Below are 15477 nucleotides of genomic sequence, written 5' to 3' on the forward strand. Positions count from 1 at the left end.
CAATACTTTATATAGAGCATATACTAAGTGATTCTACGCTGAAACAACAAGGCCATTTTTAACTTGCTGACACAATATTTGCAGTGTTTCATCATGGAATTGTCCTGATTAACAGTCAGCTTCTTCAGAGGGGCCGTCCGAGTGGTTTTTTAAATGTGATGAATCAGAGGGTTTGTTAAAGGCCCCCACGTCTTCCTGGAGGACCTGCAAGCACAGTCCCCATGTGGGGTCCAGGGCCAAATGTGTGACTTTGCCACGGTGTTTGTGGGATTTGTGAACTCAAGGTGTCACAGCACAGGTCAGGTGACATCCTGGTTAGGAAGTGCATTTTGTGCTGTTGATGGTGGTAGCGCTCTGTTTCTGTCAGTCTCCGGGTCAGACTAGGCGGCTTTTGTGGGGGCGTTTGGCGGAACCCAAGCACAGGCAGACTGTCCTCTCTGCCGTGGCCTGCAGGAGGCAGGCGGATGGCTCTCTTCCCTCTCCCTCCCTCCCTCCCAGCAGGTCGACACTCAGGTGGAAGACCCACCCATGTCCTTGGTGGGCAGCTGGGGGACTGGGCGCCCTGGACTGTGGGGAGGGCTCCCAGGGTGCTTACTTCTATCTGATCAGGCCCCATAACCTGGAATTTCCTCCCGTGGAAATAAGGAGGAAGTGTGGAGTCCGCAGGATCTGCTCCGGGCATTTCAGCTGATGCTGGTAGAGCACCGTCTGGGAGGAAGCGCACCTGGAGGAGCCGCCGGGCTGTCCTGGAACCCGGAGCCTGCAGGGAGCTCCTTCTCCAGCCCTGCCCACCTGACAGCTGGGCACCTGGCAGGTTCCTGTGTCAGGGAAAGGGGTGGGCAGAGTGTCGGGCTGCTGTCCTGGGTGCTCAGGGACAGCCAGGTGCCCGCGCCTGGAGCACAGCCTGGCTCAGGTCCATCGGTTTTCTCTTCCCTTCTGCCCAGGCCTTGGTGGTTTTCAGATTTCCTAGGAACGAAGGTGTGGCGGCCCCAGCGGGGACCAGCGTGACCCTCACATGGCCGAAAGCCTCATGCTCCTCGTCACGGCAGCACGTGGACGTTTCTGGAGGCCAGGGCTGAGCATTCTCAGGCCAGGCGTAGCATTTAGCAGGGGCTGCCTGCGGGCTGTGCTGAGGGGCTTCTGAGGCTCAGTCCCGCCAGAGCCAACTGCCCTCGGGAGGGGGAAGTGGGAGGCGCTCGCTGCCCTGCAGCCATCCTGGCCATCTGGGTCCACGCCTGGCAGCTGGTCTGCACAGACCTTTCTTCTCTTTTAACCAGGACAGCGGCCTCTTCCCTCCCTGGTCTCTCCAGCCCCTGCAGAGGCCACATTCTGGGTGCCTTGGTCCACCTGTGTGCGTGGCCCCTGGATCCTGGACAGGGAAGGCGGGGCACCATGTGTGTGCGTTAAGGCTCTTGGCGAGGTCTCTGTGCGCGCCATTGGCAGACCGCAGTCCGCAGTTCGTGTGGTGCAGAGCTGTGTGAGGTGCCAGGATGGATCTGGGCCCCCAGATAGCACAGACTGACCACTGGCCTCGTCACCTCTCCCTGTAATTTAACCTTAGTTTGTGGTCACAGCTGAGATCAGTCAGTTATTCATTCACCTTTTGAGTGTTTGTTACTTGCCAGGTTACAGGGCGGGTCCCCACTGCGAGGGACCTGCTCACCTAGACCTGATGGCCACTCCACCGGGCAGTGTGGCCTGGCCTGCAGGGAGAAGATGTGGACCATGTTGGAAGTTCCAGTGTTTGGGCATCACCTTAGAAGAAGTGAAAAGATGGGGCTGGGGATGTGGCTCAAGCGGTAGCGCGCTCGCCTGGCATGCGTGCGGCCCGGGTTCGATCCTCAGCACCACATACAAAGATGTTGTGTCCGCTGAAAATTAAAAAAATAAATATTGAAATTCTCTCTCTCTCTCTCTCTCTAAAAAAAAAAAACAAAAAAAGAAGGAGTAAAAAGAAACAAGTGAAATTAAGTTTAGTGAGGTGTTTACGTGATCAGGATGCCCGTTGTCCAGTCATCTCAGTGTGAAGTCACCTCTTCCCCTGCTAAGCTTTCGAGATCCCGTGTGTGACCCACACTGCAGCGTGTCCCGGGATGGCCACATGGCATCACGTGTGGCTTATGGTGGCTCTGCTGGGCACTGCGGGTCCAGGGGACGGCCTCCCCTTTCAGCAGAGGTGGATGAGCCAAGCAGGTGGGCCAGGCAGGAGGAAGAGCAGGCGCTGAGACCTCCCAGGAGAAGAGTGTGGCTTGCAGAGATGGAGTGCTGAGCGTGAGCAGCAGCACCCAAGGGTCAGGCAGCCAGAAATGCAAGAGGAGAACTGGCGCCAAGGACAGGTGAGAACTGTGTGCTGGGGGCCCGGCGTGGGGCGCGCACCTGTGATCCTGCAGCTCGGGAGGCTGAGGCAGGAGGATCTCAAGCTCTAGGCCAGCCCAGCCAACTTAGTCAGACTGTGTCTCAAATAAGAAGAATAAAATAAAAAGGCCTGGGATGTTGCTCAGTGGTAAAATGCCCCTGGTTTCAATTCCCAGTACAGAAAAAAAAAAAAAGTGGAAAATAAATGAAAGCGTGTGTTGGGACAGAGGCCACGTCTCCCATGCAGAAGTCTACTTCATGGCAGCCCCTGCCCCATGGCTTAGTTGACACTTTAGCTTCTGACTCTGAACGGAGCCCACTCAGCCTGCCTTTCCCACGGGGATCGATAAGTGGTTGCTGCGCGTGTGTGATGCCCGCGGGCGGCTCTGGTCAGGGGTCATTGCCTAAAGAAAGAAGCAGCAGGTTTTCAGCTGGTTTGCAGGATCCCTCTCTGCCAGTCCATGGCCACTGCGCGGTCTGAGAACCGACCGCTAGCATGTTTTCAAAACACTTGCGGTCACATGAGGGGCCCTGACCCCTCCGGCTGGCTGGCTCTGCGGCTGGCCTGGGGTGCCTCCTCAGCAGGCAGTCGGCTCCAGCGAGCCCCCTTTACCGTGGTGAGTGCACATCGGGTGTTTGTGGTTCTGGGCCATGGGGTGGTCCAGGCAGGGGGAGAGATGGGCAGTGGGGCACGGGGCTCTTGTACCTGCCATGGGCCCACAGAGGGGCGTCCAACAGCCAATGAAGCTACCATCATCCCTGGTGCTAAAATCTTGTGGCAGGGAGAGAGAGGAGAGGGGGGAACAGAGGCAACCCAGGGGTAGCATGAACCAGAAAGCTCAGGAAGGAATCCTCCAGGCCTGGTGGAAGAAAAATGTGCTGTCTTCATTTCTTTAAAGGGAGGGCATTTGTGTTTGTTTCTGGGTCCCAGTGGACAGCCCCTCCCAGCTCTTTCTCTGCTGGTGTTTAATCTTCCTGGGGGCCAGCCAGTGTGGCTGGGGCTTCATGGCGTCGGCTGGCCCAGCGGGAAGCGCAGTTCTCTCCAGTGCTGCTCCTGGTCAGCGTGGCTTTTAAAGATGGGGACCGGGGACACCACAAACTTCTCCCGCCCTGTGCCGGTCTCTGCTCCGTTACTCGGCGGCACGGCACGGTGTTCAACTGGATTCTCCGTCCATCATTATTAAAATGTGAAGTGTGTCGGTCACAAAGCATACATTTCGGGGCAGTTAGCTGAATAATTCTTTTCTTTATTATCCCAAATTACTGCTGAGCTCTGGAGAGGGGAGCAGTTTAGCCAATTATTGCCATTTGAGCTGGATTTGTGGGTGATTAGCTCCTGGTCGAATCCAGTCCCGGCCGGCGCTTTGAAGCCAGCACCGTGTGATTTTCTCAGCAGTGAGGTAGGAATAGACGCGGCTAATGACAGGAAGGTCGCGCGGGTGAGCTGACCTGTGTGTGGCGCAGGTTTGGGTTTCGCAAATAGGGCATCCACAATAACCAGTGTGTCACTAACCCCGCCGTGCATAATCGGGGCTTTATAGGATTGTTGGAGATGCTGACAGCTCAATTAAAGTGTAACCCTTTGTACCCGACAACCTGGCAGAATGACAGAAATATTACTAACCAGGAAGGGGAGGGGTCACCAGGGAGCTGGTTAAAGATCCAGAGCCCTCTCCTCCTCCCGCGCCCCTCCCCCCGCCGCCTGCACTAGGAGCAGGTCCCGGAGAGCAGCCTGGTCCCTGCAGTAATAGGCCCTCGGGAGGAGGGGCCGGGCCAGCCTCCCTGTTGAAAAGGGGCTCCGTGACAGGGGATTCCTGCTGTTTCTATGGAAACACTTTAAACCAGATGAAAAGTTAAAATGATTTGGCATTGGGAGAGCAGTGTCCACCGGTCAGTCGGTCCATCTCATTTCACCAAAACTTGATCCAAGCACCATGCACGTGAATGCGTCGAAAGTTCCCGTCTAAGGAGTTTGGGAACACCAGTTAATTGGGAGTATTCTCCTGCAAGCAGCCAATGAAGTCGGTGTCATTGGTTGTGTTCAGCCAAAAGCGTTGCCCACACCTTGGATGACGCGTTCTGTCTGTGGTCTTGTGGCTCTGTTGTGCCGTCTTCCCTTGAGCCCTACCCAGGAGCCCCCACCCCTGCAGGTGGCCGCTGTCCCTCCTCCCCCATACTTACTCTGGCTTCAGGTTGCTGGTGCACCTCCTGGATCTTCACAGTGGGGGCGATTCTGAGCTGCGTGGAGATGACTTCGGGACTGAGCCCCACAAAGCCACCCAGGTGGCACTCGGGAGCCGGAGCCCACCCAGACCCTCCTGGCCCCCAGAGTCCCCACTCCACGCAGGACAGTCTAGACATCCGTGCAGGCTGTGTGGGCTCAAACGTGCGACGAGACTGGAAGGCTGTGCAGCCCGGCGGGGACGGGACTCGGCGGGTGAAGGGGAGGAAGGCACAGTGCCAGGTGAGAGGCCAGATCAGCAGCTGCCTCCTGCCCTTCGAGGTGCTGCAGGTGCGCGGAGGGGACACCTTCCTCGGCCTGGACCGCTCCCAGTCGATGGTGGCAGAAGGCCACAGGCTGGAAACGCAGGGCAGGCTTCTCGGAGGCCTGTCTCCTGGCTGGAGATGCTGTCTCCTCCCCTGATTCCCATGGTCTTTCTGTGAGGAGTCCTGGTCCCCTCTTGCAGGGACACCTGTGTCTCCAGAGTGTGAGCTGCGGGGGCGGGGGGGGGGGCACTGGGACTTGCACCTCTGAATCCGGAGGTGGGGCTCAGCTCACCCCTCTGTGGGAAGGAGCAGCTGTGCCAGGAGACTCTGGGGCTGTGGGAGCTTGGAGCGCGGGTGTCGTGGGCCCCACAGGTGGGGCGGTACTCCTGGACCTCCCTCCTGAAGGCGTCTGGCTGTGCTCTCATAAGCTCTGTTTGCAGAGGTGGAAGGTCAGAGCTGGCCACAAGGTGCCTGTGTGAGCCCAAGGCCTGGGGGCTTCTGCCGGGATGGGCAGCGTTCAGCCAAGGCCCGGCTCCCACCACCGACCCCTAGGACACAGGGCCGAGCGCTCATGCCTGCTTGGCCCTAAAGGGGTGACGGTGGGCCTGGGAGCACGGCCTGCGCTGACCTCCCCACCTGGAGGCTCAGGGCCAGGGGCTCACAGGCTTTCAGCCAGGCCTGTTCCTGGCAGGCTGGTGTTTGTTATCCACAGGGCCACTGAGGGCAGAGACCGGGTGGACACGCTTCCATTCTGGCGGGGTGGGCCCTGAGAGACAGGGAGGGTGGTGCCAGAGGAGAGTGTCCAGGTCCTGGAGCGACCCCTCTGCCACCCGAGAGTCTCAGGGTGACATTCCATCACCCACCGTCCACCCTTGTGCAGGTTTTGATGGTTTTGAGGTCAATTTGGCACAAGTGATCCACAGTTTTACTGTGTGCTGGGGTTTGTGAGGTGCCCCCCGCAGGCCTGTGGGACTCTCAGGAGGTGGAGATGGGGGAGGAGTTAGGTCGCTGGGAGCAGGCCCCTGCAGGGGGCCTGCAGGAGGTACTGGGACCCCACCCTTCCCCCTCACTGTTGGCTTCTCCACCACCAGCAGGAGAGCAGGTCCTCACCACCAGCTCCTGCCAGATGTACGTGTAGCCACTGGCCCAAAGTGACAGGGCCAAGGGGCCAGGGACTGAAACTCTGAAACCATCAGCCCAAATAGACCTTTCCTCTTTGTAAGTTGAGTCTCTTTTGTGTTTTTGTCAACCTTGATGGAGACCTAACCAACATGTTACAGGAAGAACATTAATTAGAATAAAAGAAGGATTCAGATCAAATAAGGAGATCCAGTGGTTGGTGGTCATGCCCTTTGGATCTTAGTCAGAGATGCAACTTTTCTCTGAGACATTTTAGAAATTTATAGATACCTTTAATTTCTATAATGAGAATCTTTTCAGAAGTATTTTGAGTGCAAACCATAAAACAGTGAGCCAGTGACAGGTGTTCACTGTAGGACTGTACAAACTCAAACGCCACTTTTTTGTTTGTTTTTGAGACAGGGTTTTGCTGTGTTGCCTAGTCTGTCCCCAAGCTCCCGGGCTCCCCCTCAGCCTCTGGAGGAGCTGGGCTCGGGTGTGCACTCCGCACACGCCCAGCTAAGCCTGGCTTTTGTCTGTGTTTTTATTTTTACGGGTACAGACATTAGCGTCCCGGGGTGTGCAGGGAGTTTTTAAGCATGCCGACACAGTTCTTTTTAAACATGGAGATGAGACTCTGTTGGTCCCTCTAGTGCAGGGCTGTGTCCATCACTGTGAAACCGCACGTGTCGTGTGGGAGACTCCGCAGATGCCTGGGTGGCTGCGGGTGGCTGCGGAGGCAGATGAGGAGAGGACCGGGCTGGTGTGCCTGTTGGCCGTCTGGCTTTGCGTGGGGCAGCCACACGACAGCCAGGGCTGTCCTGCCACGGAGGGGGGAGCGTGGCCACCCGCTGCTCCCAGTTCCGTGGTGAACCTCACATAAGCAGAGGCCCACACACTACGCTCCTCAGACTCAAAACAAAGACTGATTTGCCTGGGTGAGACCCCCAGTCCCTAATGCAGTCAATAAATCTCTGTTGGTAAATAATTGCTATCGAGCAGAGCTTTAATATAAATTTATGAGTGGTGTTTTATCACAGCTTGGGGCTGCAGCCAACACTGAGCAATGGATTTCAGATAGCACTTACATTCGTTACGTTAACTTTGTAAGTTATTTAAAGCTTGTACACTTAGCATTGCTTTTGGCTTTCAGTGACCTCTTGGGACTAGACAAAGAATAGGCGTGAATGAAGAAAAAGACTTTGTGCTACCCTACTAAAGGGTCCTCGGGCCAAAAGCAAAGAGTGCCTGCCTGGGTCCTGGTATTTTGGTGGCCGAGCATTAAAATTGTTCTCTTCCTGACGGATCAGTCAATTAATGAGGTGGCAGCAATTAGACCAACCTGGGCTATTTCCCAGTAAGATAGAGGGATCATTGAGGTGTCACAAAGCCCCTAAATTTCTAACTGTGCAAACAAGTAAAAGACATGCAAGTCCTGCCAATGATCTGGTGGTGAGACCCTCCCTGGAGGCAGCAGAGCTCTGGGCTGAGGAGCACAAGCCCAGGCCCTGGCTCATAGTGGTCTAAAACAACGCCAGCTCACAATTAATCTGGATTCTCCGGGCTGGGAATTTGGTCTGGGCATGTGGTCGTCTGTGCTGCACAAGAGACATCTGGATCATTCTGGATGATCAGAGCTGGTGCTCAGCAAAAGTGGCTGGTGGCTGGAGGTCAGCATTTGAAGGTCAGTGGCTGCCATCCACCCAGACCTAGTCCTCCACCTTGAGGTCCCAGGGGCTTTCCCTCTTCATTTGTCTTCTCAGCAGGACAGTCTGACTCCCCACACAGCAGCTCGGGGTCCCCAGGGGCATGAAAGCAGGAGCTGTGGGCCTCCTTCAGGCTAGAATCCTACAATGGGCTCCATGTCTTTCCCACCATGTTCTCCTGATGAGTCAGGGATCAGGAAACCACTGGGGAGGTGGATGGTGTGGTCAGCTGTAGAGACCAGTGCCTTCAGCCTACCCTCCTTTGTGCTAGCTCCCGTAGCCCCCGACCCCCAGAGTTTCATGCCATTGAGGCATCAGGCTGAGGCTTCAAGTGCACAGTCTCGGCATCCACACCAGGTCCACATGTGGGTGAGGCCTCTTGGTCCTCACCATCTGAGGACCATGTCACTCTGGTCTGAAGACGGGGCATGTTCTAGTCTCTGGGGAGAAGTTATCTGTGCATGTGTGTGCACACGCGCATGCTCTCACACACACACGCCATGTGGCAGTCACTCAGGTGCAAGAGAAATGAAACAGACCCCCTCCTTATTCGACAAAAGTGGAGAGGAATGAGAGCGAGACAGCAGTTCTGAAATCCAGACAGGCACATGTTACCTGTCCATCCCGCCCTCAGCATAGGAGATGGAAGTTCCCTCTGCAGGGAGCATGACTTGGGCCTGAACTCTGCTCTCTTCTGTAAGAAATGGCCCATGTTTGCCACTGTGCATCTGTCTTGTCCTGCTTCCTGTTGTACTGAGGTGTCAAGGCCCAGCACCACTTTTGGTTTGAACCTTTTCTGTGAGTTTCAGTTTATAGTGGTATAATTCCTTTAAAACCCCTGTGGGTATCCTTTGTATCAAATTACAACGTATTTTATTAGACAAAAGCCCAATTCACAGATCTCTATCTCATATCTCTGTCTTCTTTTCTAATTGGAAGGGTCTTTGAGGCACTGCTGAAAGTTTTCTGAATTCTCATGAGCAGGGTCTGACTGCCGCACCCTGAGGTCAAGTCTCCCACATGCCCTGTGTTTGACCTTGACCTCTGAGGGGCATCCTTACTGTCAGGGTTTCTGCTGGCAGGAGAGGTTCTCAGTGAGAACCGTCTGGTGGTCCATTCTCTAGGGGATGGAGTTGGGAACGTTTCTCTAATTCTGCCTGAGACTCTCCTCTCCCTCTCGCTCCTGCTCGGCACAGTCAGGAGCCTGGCTCCACAGCCAGTTCCACCTGGTTAGGGTTTTCTTTAAAGCCATAAGGAGACTGGTTTTGTTTTTCTTCTCAATTGCTTCATAAGAATCCACCTGAAAACCAAATGAGTTGAGAAAACCATCATTTCATCACTTATAAACTTGTGGTGAGGACTGCAGACCTACAGGGCCCGCCAGTCCGCCAGAGCCCTGTAAAACAGAGGCTGCCAGGCTTTCTTAAGGTCTAAACCAGTGTTGCCAGAATCCCTTCTGTGGGTTCCGTGGGTCAAAGTCATCCCCAGGCGGCCCAGAGTCAGTGTGGGGTGATTTACTTATACCAGCAGGGGTGCTGGGAGGTGTGGGTCACTGGGAGCCATTTTTGGACATGCTGACTGTGCGGGTGGGACAAGGTACACCACCTCTCTGTGCCTCGGTGTTCTGATCTGTAACATGGGGATGATTGTGGTCACTCACATCAGGTGCCTGGTTAGGAGTGGTACAGCATTGGGTATGCACCTGGCATGGGGGAGTCCACCATAGACCTGAAATAAGAAATGTTTCAAGATTGAGGCCACACAAGAGGCGAGTAAAACACTCCCTGTAATTGAGGTCTGTGCCGTGAAGGTCGACCAGCAACGGTCTTAGGCAGAGATTGTTTTCCCTTGCACGGAAGTGGCATCTGAAAGACAGACAGAGGATGCACTCTGACGTTCCACCATGCGGTTTTGCCCTGGGTTACAGGGACTCAAAGAGACTTAGAATCATAAGGCCATTTGCACTCACTGATGGGAGCCGCCCGCCAGTGCGTCTCCAGACAGGCAGGAGCCTTCCGGCCTCTGTCATCTTCTGGCCAGCAGGACTGTGGCTTCATGTCCTCTAAAAGTTGAAATGAACTATTTATAGGGTTTTCCACTTTCTCGGCACTTGGAGCTGTGTGAGCGTTTGGACTGGCGGATGCATGGAGACGACCGGCTCAGGGGCTCAGCCCTGAAGCAGGAGGGCTCGGGAGCCGTGGGACGTCAGAAGGGGCTCTGGCTGCAGGAGAAGGGCTGGCCCAAGGGATGAGGGCTCACTATTCCCTCAGTTTCCCCTTAGCTTCTGACGCTGGGGAACGCTGGGCGTCTTCAGAGGGGTCCCACGGCGGCAGAGTGACGGGAACCTTGAGTTTGGGGAAGGGTTACCCGGCTGGCAGACCGGGTCCCCTGCCCTGGGGATGCTCCGTGAGGCAGGACACTTTCGTGCCATGTTCAGGCCCTTGGGCTCTGACACTCTGTGATCCTCACTTGCTATGAACACTTTTCAAAACTCAGTATTGAAAATTCATTTAAAAAAAGGAAGAAAAAGAAAACAAATTTTTCATCCCGGGAGCTGTCCCCAAGTCTTCTGGGGCGTGGCCCAGTTGACCACACACCTGCTCGCCTCGGGAGAAGGTTCTCTTAGACTGTCCGCACAGAGGCAGTGCGTAGTTAGGTGGCTTCTCCGCGCCGTGGCCAGCTTTCCCAGAGACCCCTGTGAGCGCTCCGGTGGGCTCTGTGGGCGCTTAATTCCCAGGTGCCCGGGCTCTCCTGGGGTCGGGGTCCTTTGGGGAAGAGCAGGCCTGTGGTCCCCTGTTGCCTGTAGCAATATGGGGTCCCTTCCGCCCTCCATGTGCTTTTGTCCTGGCCCCGCTGCCCGCGGTATCAGGCTGCTGATGTCACCAAGAGCCGCAGTCTTGACCTGGGCTTCCAGGTCACCTGGTGGTGTGGGAACAAGGTGGCTTACCCAAGGGCATCCACAGCTGTCAGGCTCCGCCCCACTCCCCCTCCTGAGGCGGCTGCAGCGGCCTTTCCTCACTCTGGGCACCTCTGATGCGGGCACTTGGGTGTGCCCAGCAAGGTCTGAGAGCTCTGGGGTGGGGCCTCCACACAGCAGGCGGCTCGGCCTACCTCACACCACCACGTGCTCCTACCCCCAGGACCAGCAGGATGGGACCTACCTGGCTCTTGTCTGCTCTGGGAATCTCCCAACAGCCTTGGAAATGTCAATAGGAAAGGGGAGAACTGGGGCGCAGGACATGCTCCCTTGCCATCCTCCTGCCAGCTGCCTCTCCCAGCTGCCTCCTCGTCCCACGTTCCCCACCCTCTCCTGCCCCTGGGCAGGTGACTCCAGTTCATTCCTGTTCTAGCCCAGCCTCTCCCAGGGACTTGTGGGCCACTTGGAACCCTTTACAAAATGGCCGCCTGGATCCCCCCAGCGCTGGCCTAGCTGTTTTCCCGATAAGGCCAGACATTATCTGCACTCATAAAACTAAATAATCATAGGACCCAAAATAATTAAGAATAATTGCAACTAATGGCTTTTTTAAAGAATAATTTTAAATTAACAGCAATATTTTATCATGACGGATAATGAAGCAAAATCACTGCGGTGCTGTAAAGGCCGCCCTGGCCGTGCAGCCACCCACGTCCTGCGGTGACCCCCGTCCTGTGGCCACCCACGTCCTGCGTTCTTGAGTGAAGTCATTTTCTTCTGTGCAGCCTGAGGTGCCAGGGTGGGTCCCACCGGGTCACAGAGTGGATTGCTCATGTACCAGTCTCCCCCTGCACTTCCCCCTTGGCACCACGTGAGACCTCTGAAGTCACCAACGCCCGCTTGGGCAGTGGAGTCCAGTAGCTGCTCACTTTTTGGACAGCCATTAAGAAGAGCTCTCTGCAGGGTGAATCCCCCTGGAGAAGCTCGGTGCTCCTGAGAAGGCCTGGGCCCAGAGCTGCGCAGATGAACAGACACTCAGGTCACCTGGGGCCTTGTTGAACTCAGGGTGGCCCTGCTGCTCTGGGCCGCAGACAGACATCTAGTGCGCTTCAGGGGAGGCCAGTGCTGCCCGTCCAAGTGGCCACTCTGGGTGGGAACTTTGACACTGGGTTCCCCCAGGCCACCTGAGAATCTGCTCTCCTGGTAGCTGGCAGAGGGGTCTTGATGCCTGTCAGGTGACCTCCACCAGCTCCTGCTCTAACCCCACCTCCCCTCCGGGGCCAGGCAGGAGGTGTACGGGAGGAGGCTAGCTGGTCTGAGGGGAAGGAAGACTGTGACTTGGAAACCGAGGAGCCTGGCCTCTGCCACTGCCACCTGGCACCGGTGGCGCGCCCAGCAGGGAATCCTCCCAGGGGTCCAGGCGCTGCCGCTGCTCCGAACGCTAAGACGCACTGAGGGGCAGGGGTGCCCCCACTGACACCCGCGACTCTGGGCCAGAGGTCCCACGTGGGCCCATGTACAGCCAGTCTGCAGACTCCTTTGGACCGACCTGTGTCAGGGACCAAAGCTTGTGGGATCTGTGGCCAGGGTTTTAACCCCAGAGCCGTCGTGCATAGGTCCCGTCACTCCTGCCGTGGGGAGCTTGTTGGTGCACCACTCCCCTGCCCAGCAGCCCTGGCCTTCTCCAGGGTCAGCAGCCCTGGCCACCCCATTCCTGGAACTTTCTGGTAGGGTTGAGATTTGCCTCTAGCAGTGCTCATCATGTTCTCTGAGACCCCCAGGACACTTCCCGTGGGGCTCCCTGGGCCGCTCTTAGCATGCAGAAGCCCCCACCTCCAGAGCCGCAGACCACATACTGTACGTACGTCTGTATTTAGTTGGTGCTGGGGACGGAACCCAGGGGCAGCCGCAGCCCTTCTTATTTTTAATTTTGAGACAGAGTCTTGGTAATTGCTAAGGGTTGCCCTGCAGGCCTCAGCCTCCCCAGTCCCTGGACCTGCAGGCGTGTACACCCCACCCCAGCCCCAGCGGGTATTTCTGCCCTTTTTCACCTTGGAGTGACACTTCTGCTCTCTCACTCAGGCTTACGTGACACTCAGGAGGAGGGAACCCTGAGAGAGGTGGGCTCCCCAGGTCTACCTGAGGGGGGGTCCCTGGGAGTCTGTTGGGAGCTGAACCCCTGCAGGCTGGAGTCTCATTTCCCTCTCAGGAAGGGCCAGTGGCCTTGGTGCCTGCATGGGGATCCCAAGCACCAGCCCCTGTGCGTGGGCCTCGCAGGAGGAGCAGGGGAGTACACACGGGTTCCAGTCACTGCCTGTAAGCAGGAATGGCAGGATCTGGCCAGCCAGTGGAGAGGCAGGAATGCAGAGGGTGGTGCCCGGGACTGCCTGCCACCTCCCCGTGGTGACAGGCTTCTCTGCCTCCTTTGGCTCAGAAGCCGCAAGTTGCACGGTGTTGCCATCCTGACCTGTTGCTTATGGAGGACAAGACAGGGATGCCAGGGGTGCTCAGGCCACCTGCCTCAGCCCTGCTCAGCCATGGCTGGAGGCGGAGAGCAGGGCAGCCCAGGGACTCGGTCTCTTCGGCAGTCTTTGGTGGGGGTCATTGGAATAAAGCCACAGGGGCCCAAGACTGGAGGGCAGAAATACGGCTTCCGAGCCTTTCTAGAGGCCCACAGACTGCTGCAGCATCCCCGTAGCTCACAGGAGCCGGCCGTCTCCTCCATATGAACTGTAGAGTCCAGCAAGGCCTCAAGGTTGGCTTTTCCTTCACTCAGACAGTGTTTTCTGCCAGGGGAGCAAATCAGCCTCATTCTGTTCTCCAGGAAGCTATGACATCACCCCTCCATGCCTCCTAATTGGGCTCTTTCCCTTTCTTCCTTAATAAATAAGTCTTGTGGCCTTCATTGGTGGAAGGATAATTACGAGTACAGGATTTGCCCCAAGCCAGCCGAGCGAGTTGTGTGAGTCCATCAGCCCCAGGGGTGTGCGCCATGGCTGCGTTTGTCAGTGGGAAGGGACAAAGCCTTCTGAAGACCGGAGCAGCTCTAATCTTCCAGTGACACCACAGTGACCCCCAGCCCCTGGTATTGTTGGAATTCCATCTGAAACGGATGATGGAAAAATATGAGCCCACAGGAGAACTTGGGAGAGGTTTCGTTATGCTAAGTGCAGAGCTGGTAGGATCCCCGGGGAGGGACGTGCAGTGGTTTGAAGCCATCGCTTATGTATGACTGCTTGGCTGGCAGTCACTGTCCCTCTCCCACTAATTGGTACCATGCAATGAAGCTTTTATTGCTTTGGTTTGTAGCTCGTAACATTTTCCTCTGGACTGGTTCATCGGGTGGGTCGGTACCAAGCTTGGTTTGGATTGGTTTATGCTCCCAGAAGCCAAGGGACACCATATTTTGCTGCATATTTTCTCTAAATAATAAGAACTTACAAGGAAATAATTTTCCAAAGATTCCTTGATAAGTTGTTTCAAGTTTTGAAATGTTTCCCTCTGGCAACAGTGTTTAATAGTGATGAGAACCCCAAGCTGGCTTTTAATCCTTTGTACTTATGGAACTTGGTTATGTTATGATTTGAGTAAATAAAACACAGTATTGCCATAATGCTGGTAATTAATTGAAACTTGAGCTTAATTATATCATAAAGGCAGGCTTGTCTAATTTTGTCTGGCGTGGCCATTCTTAAGAGAGGCCAATAAAACTTCCAGAGGAGGCCCTCAGTGCCCCTGCTGCCCCGAGGTGTCTGAGTGCGTCTCAGAACCTGTAGCCTTCCTTCCTGCTCCTTCTGGGTGAGTCACCTGGCATTGGCCTTGTGCTTTCCAGTCATGGTGATCGTGTGGTTTATAAACAGCAAGAGGAAGAGCACGGAGAACCTTCCGTCATCCTCAGTGTGCAGGGGCAGGAGTGAGAAGATCATCATCTTCTAAAAGGGACAGACAGAGTCAGGATGTGAACGCTGGAGTTGCAGTGGACAGAGCTGGGCAGGCAGGAAGCCCTGGCTGGGAGGGGAGAGCCCGAGTTCCAGTGTGGGAGCTGACCCTGCTCAGCGTTGGCCCCTGCTCCCCTAATCCAGGAAAGCCTGTGAACTCGGGGGAGGTGGGGTTCCTAGTTACAACAGGAATGTGTTTGAGTCAGTCATTCATGAAAGACTGGGTTAAATGTGGCTTTAAAGATGGGTCGATTTCAAATTCCGAATGGTTTTCCGGAAGCCCTAATATGATTTCGTTAAAGATGGATTTAAAAATTACACACAGTTCATCCATAAAGTGTTATCACTAAAGTTGGCAAGTAGAACTTCAGTTTTAATAAGCTAAAATTCTGAAATGAAAGGAACTATGAAATGAAATGTCCCTATTTACAGATATAAGGTAAGTATACAGTTCATTGGTTATTTTTCAAAAAGGAAGTTTAGGTTTCTGTCTTCAAAACACTGTTCCTTTAGGTGTTTCCTGTGCTTTTATGACTTGTTATTTGAGCAGTGTAGCCGTGTCAGGATGTTTTGTATTATTTGTTGAGCTGAGGGTGGGTCTTTAGCATTTACCAATCCCACAAAGCCAAGTTCTTTACACAGACACACAAAGAAATTTGAAAGTGTGCTATATGTTTTGTACATAAAAAGGAAAAAAGCAAATTCAATCCAAAATTGAGCATAATTTCCTTTGTAAGTTGGCAAAGACACAAAGAATGTTTAAAATTACTTCTGCACTGACTTCTCATTCCATTCCCGTGAGGCTGACTGTTTGGCTCCTTTTTCCTTCCAGGGCATGCTCTTAAAGCGAAGTGGCAAGTCACTGAACAAGGAGTGGAAGAAGAAATACGTCACCCTGTGTGACAACGGCGTGCTGACCTATCATCCAAGTCTGCATGTGAGTTCAGCCCTGGGA

The 15477-nt window shown here is 55.0% G+C and overlaps 1 protein-coding gene across 9 annotated transcripts in view; it reads left to right on the forward strand.

Annotated features, from left to right (window-relative positions):
- Agap1 (ArfGAP with GTPase domain, ankyrin repeat and PH domain 1) overlaps positions 1-15477 on the forward strand; it is a 476885-nt gene that overhangs the window by 274586 nt on the left and 186822 nt on the right. For all 9 annotated transcript variants that reach the window (XM_026396066.2, XM_026396067.2, XM_026396069.2 and 6 more), the window contains one exon: positions 15355-15459. In XM_026396066.2, the coding sequence (XP_026251851.1) occupies positions 15355-15459 (105 nt within the window). The remainder of the gene's footprint in view (positions 1-15354; positions 15460-15477) is intronic.

The sequence above is a fragment of the Urocitellus parryii genome, chromosome 1, assembly GCF_045843805.1.
Source record: "Urocitellus parryii isolate mUroPar1 chromosome 1, mUroPar1.hap1, whole genome shotgun sequence".
Classification (NCBI taxonomy): domain Eukaryota; kingdom Metazoa; phylum Chordata; class Mammalia; order Rodentia; family Sciuridae; genus Urocitellus; species Urocitellus parryii.